The sequence below is a fragment of the Haliotis cracherodii genome, unplaced genomic scaffold (genome assembly GCF_022045235.1).
Source record: "Haliotis cracherodii isolate W230 unplaced genomic scaffold, xgHalCrac1.p SCAF_4, whole genome shotgun sequence".
NCBI classification, from domain to species: domain Eukaryota; kingdom Metazoa; phylum Mollusca; class Gastropoda; order Lepetellida; family Haliotidae; genus Haliotis; species Haliotis cracherodii.
In genome coordinates this window covers 15,328,922-15,334,921 of record NW_027266297.1, presented here as the reverse complement: position 1 = coordinate 15,334,921, position 6,000 = coordinate 15,328,922, and the positions used below count along the sequence as shown (strand labels likewise).

The window sequence follows — 6,000 nt, the reverse complement described above, 5'->3', positions numbered from 1 at the left end:
CGTTGTCGCCAATTTGAAATTAGTGCCGTAAAGCACGAGAAAGCTGCCTTCTGATTGGTCACTCCATTGGTCGGTCAAAGTTCGCGCAAGGTCGGTCTGACTTGACCCGTCATGGGAAGTCCTCAGATCTTTGTTTAGCGGTAGCGAGAACTAAGATCTGATTTTAATGAGATTGGCTAGTCTGTTTAAAAAAAGTGATAATAGACAAAAAACCTGTATCATGTTATGCTTTTCGCCAACATTTAGCCGACAGCGATGTAACTGGAAAAACTGCTTAAAGCGTCCTTCAAACCTCCCTCACTCACCTCCATAGCAACGATGGTTACGTAATGACGTGATCGTGCATGGATTTACAGAGCCTGTGGAATGCCTTCAACTAGTCGCCCATCTGAGTTTATAATTAATAATTGTAAATGCAAGTAATAAATAAACGCTCAGTACAGCTTTGATAATACAAGCAGATGTGTGTATATTGGGTGCCAATGTGTGTCAAAGTCGTCTAAAATACATCTTCCGAAGTCGCGGTTCGAACATGCATTCCCAGCTCTTCACATTCCGTTCACCGTAACGCTACTTGCAGCAGTTACCTCCCTTTGACCACAAGACTCGTATTTAGGACAGGTACATTTATTTTAATATTGAAACATGTCATGGGAAATAACAGGCGATTAGGATTTGATAAAATAGTCAGCCTATATTCATATATCATGGCTGATTAATATCAATATACAGATACACGTGACTAGCACATTTAATGATCACATTTATACACTATAAGAAACTCACGTCAAATAATAATCTATACAGTACAAGTCACATAGGCAATAAATGAGTTGACTAGAGCATCGATCGTCAGCAGTGTCACGTCTCATGCAAATTGGAGATATTTGACGATTTTAATGATATACAGATATACTGTTCATTTTGGCGGATTAAATAAGTATTTATTCACAAAAACGCTGTTGTGATGTCAATACTTGATAGCATACACATTTTCATCCTCGGTTATCCAGGGTTTATTATATCCATCTGGTTAGGATATATACCCTGACCCATTCGCCACTATGGGCTTATTGACGTTAGGGGGCGGTCGGGTAGCCACGCGATTCGATTACCCATAGGTACAATGTGTGAAGCCCATTTCTGGTGTCCCCCCGCCGTGATATTGCTGGAATATTGCTAAAAGCGGCGCAAAACCATACTCACTCACTCATTGACCATGTCCATCTCTCTCATCCCTTACTTGGCACGGAATTTCTCTCGCTCATTAGAACAATTTGATTGGATGGCTATTTTTAGCATCGTGACGTCCGATTCTGATAGTGAACGGGTCCATGGAACATATCCTAATAGAGTGGATATATAATTCACTGCATAATCAAGGATGATACATTTAAAACAATTCATCGTCATATTTTAGTCAAGCGTGTACTAAAAAGATGAGTTGATTAAATAGCACTTACGGTTTCAACATGGTAAATGATATTGAAGTCAGGTACTGTACTATCTTCAATACAAATTTTCACTCCGTTTAAATAGAATACATTTCTTTCAAATGATTTTGAAAAGTTCTGATTTCGCATCACAAATTTTGTTTTTATTTCATCAAATGCCATTTATAGTTTTACATCATCAGAAGAGGATGATACGAATGAATAAATTAATGACTTTAGTAAATACCCCGACTGACTACGAATGAAGCACTCTTTCTATATCTAACAATCCCAGAGGCCACATGGCAAAGGCCCAACACTCTTATACCTTCATTCGGAACAAATCGGCATACTCCAGAAAATTTAAACCGTATGATGACTTTTCACCATCCATTTTAACAATTTCAACACACGTGAAATAGGCTGACAATATACCACAATGATGATGAAAGACGATGCAGTTCGTCAGATTTTCATATTAATATCTGGGTTAAAAATACAAACAAATCGTCTTGAAGTTGTAGAAGTGTGTCGTGATGCTCTCACGAAATAAACTAATGGAAGAACGTCAGTTTGAAAACATCGTCAATTCTCTTCATCTGTAAGAAGTGCTGCACGAAATGATCCGAATGAGGTTCTCTTCACAAACGCTGTTGACAGAACACTGGTTACTACAGCAAAGCCAAGGGAAGTAACCGCGATTGTTTTCATATCTTCGATACTGGCAACATGTTTATATACAGGTTCTTGGATTTCATTCAATTAATTGATCTACACAGCTCTACTGCCCATCTCATACAAGCAAACTATCACAAACACACGTCCAGAAAATAGGATTCATAACAGATGGTGGTTGACTAACGACTACTTTTCACTGTTGGCTCGATCCTCTGTTGGCTCCTCACTGAACCGAGGACGTCACAACCATTTCTCTCGCAATGATGTTATCTTGAAATATACTATTTTCCACAGCACCAATCAGCATCCAGTTTTCGTGTTCATTCATCATTTCAAACGTTTTCCATGATTCATGAAAATACTGTGTTGTAATCGAGTTGACACACTTGTCAGATTGTCTTGGTTTAATGGTGTCACCACAATTAATTATTAAATCAGATAAAATCATGAGGCGTTATATATAAGGAACAGTTAATAGTGTTGTCATGGAAACTATTTATGCACATCCGTGTGAATTTCGTTCCCTTTTCTTCCGTCCGACTTAAGCTCATGTTAGGTGTATGGAAACATTATTAATATTGATTTGTAGAAAATTTATGTAAGACTTTGCTGTGTGTTGATATTATTGTGCATTTCGACAAAGATGCCATGTAGTTTTTACACATTGTTTCATTATTCTGTAAAACTATTATTTGTGATGTATTGAATGAACATAGCACCTTATAATGGATTACCAGACAGTCTAGGCCTTGGCTAATATACTCTCTTTGGATTGAACTTTGAATACTCTACATCTCTTTCGAGGTAGAGAGTAAAGCCTCGTTTTCATATTCACTCGCCCGGATGTTAATAAAATGGCGTCCATGAACACGACCTAAACTTCTGACGCAGAGCAGAATTTTAAGACCACACTTTGTCTTTCAAACGGGCAACAATATTTGGACGGTTCCCCTCAAACCAAAAGATTTACATTTTCTTCCCGTTCACAGACTCCGATAACTGAACAAATCCTCTGCGCAGATGCGTAGACCGCTGGCTATGTTAGTGACTTCCGGTTTGGCAGTGACGTCATGAGAGAACGGAAGATGTTTCCGGAGATGTGAGGAAGTCCAGGACGATCTCGTGGCAGAATTTGTATTGTTCCTGTAACGAAATAAAAGTACACGTTTAAATGGCCGTTACAATGTAAAACGCCAACGTCAGAGAATAATCTTTCCGATTTTGAGAAATTGATCGGACCAACTCTTTGATCTGTCGGTCGCTGTAGCGCCATGTTGGTCACCACAAAGCTCAACACACCATTTTGGCGGCCCCGCATTGTTATACGACGCACTGTTGCCGTGTTGGGAGTACTGGCCAAAGGTTATTGCATTTGTTAACTTTTGCGACAGTAAGATCTCGTGTAGTCGCAAATGACTCACATAGATGTATTCGTAGACCTTCATGACAGCTGATACGAGTGAAACACCCTTTTTTATTAATATATTGTACATATACAGTTTAAAAATCAACACAACTATCGGGCATGTATTTTCTAAAAGTTAACTACCCGAGACGAAAACAGCCCGTCTTGGACGGTCGGGGAGGCAGGTATTTCCAACGCTGCTTTTGCAAGTAGTTTCTTGAGTTGTATCGATGTATGGAGATTTTAAAAGTAGTTCCTGTTATGTGACCTCATTTGCCACTTTCCTACCCAGAGTTCCATGCGACCAGCATAGACTCTTTAGACATAACATAGTCCATTCAAGATAATGAATATGTTTTTCATCAGTTTCATTTTTGACACATCTAGATAACATGTCAATAGAATGTTTAACTTTAATTGCGAAAATATCCTAAAACGTGAAAAACTATTTCCATTTGCGTAGTTATCCTTTGTTTATATTGGTTGTACGGCTCCACGTGCTGTCATCGAAGTCCTAGCTAGCGATTGGTCACATTGATGTAAAAATATATATTGTCATGCACTCACTGTTGCAGTTGTATCAGCATATCTATATAATTATGGAAAACAATACGTAAAGCGCCCCAAAATACTTGCATTAGGCTAATCTTTTCTGATTTCAGAATAAGAGAGTCTGGTCACGTGATATGCAAATTACCACTGCGGCGGAGTGTGCTCATTTGCATATTTATCGGACCGTGATAAGTTTATCGAGTTGGTAAATCGCACCTATACCACTATCTATGATGTAGTAAGTTTAGGTGATCCTGCATTGTAGTCACCAGGGGGCACGGGTTGCCCAGTCGTCTGAGGCGCCGTGATTCGCTGTGGAGAGTTGCGTCCCTTGGGCACGCCAGAAACCTATGATTGTGGGTTCGAATCCCGGTTCGCCACGATTAGGTTTCTAGTTTTGTCAGCACCATACCCGTGCTCGTGGGTTTCACCGAAGTGGTTAACGTCTGAGACCTGCATCACTTCGGGCTTCCCTCCCACATTAAGCTGACACGCCGCGATATAACTGGAATACTGTTAAAAGCGGCGTTAAACCCAACTCACTCACTTACCCAATTGCACTCACCATGTTGTCAATGAGCTGCGTCCTGTTCAGACGGAGCTGCTTGACTGCCTGGAAGACATCGACTTCCTTGTCTCTCTTCACTCTCTCCAGGATGCAGCTCACGGCACAGAAGAGACCAGCGCGACTCGCGCCGTTCCTGAAAACACCATCCTTGTTAATCGGGGGAATAGCAATCTCACTACCAACCCATACACGACCAATACTGGTCAAAATCACATTGTTGTCATACTAAATGTTATACATGAATACTGATATGGTGTAGATGACTTGTTGTATCCTGTGCCAACGTTCTGTCCTCTTTCTGCAGGATACCAAACGTACCATTACGTATCCCCTCCCAATAATTTCCGTTGGGTAACAAGTCCCCAGCACACCATGCTTGTGCAACAGCCGATTATCAGGAATTGTTGTCACAATGCATGAATGACATGGCTTCCATGAAAATGTCATCATTCATTACGATGACACGCGCGCGCGATCGCACACGCACTGGACATGTCCATTTACTGAAATCGTAGGTTTTCAACAAAAAAACAAAAGAAAATGATCATAAGTGACACCATTTAATAGTTTGTTGTTTTTTCGTGGGAGGTGGTGGGATTTTTGCAAGAGACAGGATATTATTCGGTCACTGCTTCAAATGTTATATTCTTGTTCCAACACATCTTTTCCCAGACATCAGACATGAGGACAGAGGACGATATCCTATCAAAACGGTTCTTAACATGGCTGAATCTGTATCCAAACCCTGGATCAGCGGTGCCCGTTCTACAAAGCGATCTTAGTCGCATGAACGTCGAAGGTCAATGTTAATGCATTGGAGTTACGATCGTCTTAGCGCTAAGATCGCTTTGAGAAACAGGGCCCTGGAAGTTAATGAACATTACTCATTGAGCAGAGGCGCCTATTCCAGGATCACCCTGTCGCCATCACCAGCATAAACATACAGACGTTTGTCAGATGAGACAGACCAATTCTCGTCCTTTTAAATCTCTTCTCAATTTGTAAACTATAGAAAATTCTACATCACATTTCATATTCTGATCAACTCTAATATTTGATGACTCAATACCCTTATTAATCGCTTCTTTTCAAAGTGACTCTGATTCATGTTGCTCCGCTATGCCATCCTGTGGTCTTCCATAACGAACAAATATGTTGATTCTCCAACTCCAGCTTTAACTTCTTAACATCTTGCAGCACGCACGCGTCGCGAGACATAAAGTGTCAGTGACTCAATACGCTCCAGAGGTTCAAATCTCAGACCGAAAATATTAAACCTCTGTGATGCAGTACGAAATCTTCATAATAATCCTTGGATACATAATGGCTAGCCTCCCTTAGTTTAATATGATAAAATTTTATTA

General features: G+C 40.3%; 1 protein-coding gene across 7 annotated transcripts in view; it reads right to left on the bottom strand.

Annotated features, from left to right (window-relative positions):
* Window positions 1-625: 625 nt before the first annotated feature.
* Window positions 626-6,000, bottom strand: part of LOC139479924 (receptor-type tyrosine-protein phosphatase mu-like) — a 195,115-nt gene continuing 189,740 nt past the window's right edge. For all 7 annotated transcript variants that reach the window (XM_071262856.1, XM_071262850.1, XM_071262853.1 and 4 more), the window contains 2 exons: window positions 4,634-4,769; window positions 626-3,254 (listed from right to left, as the gene is read on the bottom strand). In XM_071262856.1, the coding sequence (XP_071118957.1) occupies window positions 3,180-3,254; window positions 4,634-4,769 (211 nt within the window). In that variant the 3' untranslated portion in view covers window positions 626-3,179. The remainder of the gene's footprint in view (window positions 3,255-4,633; window positions 4,770-6,000) is intronic.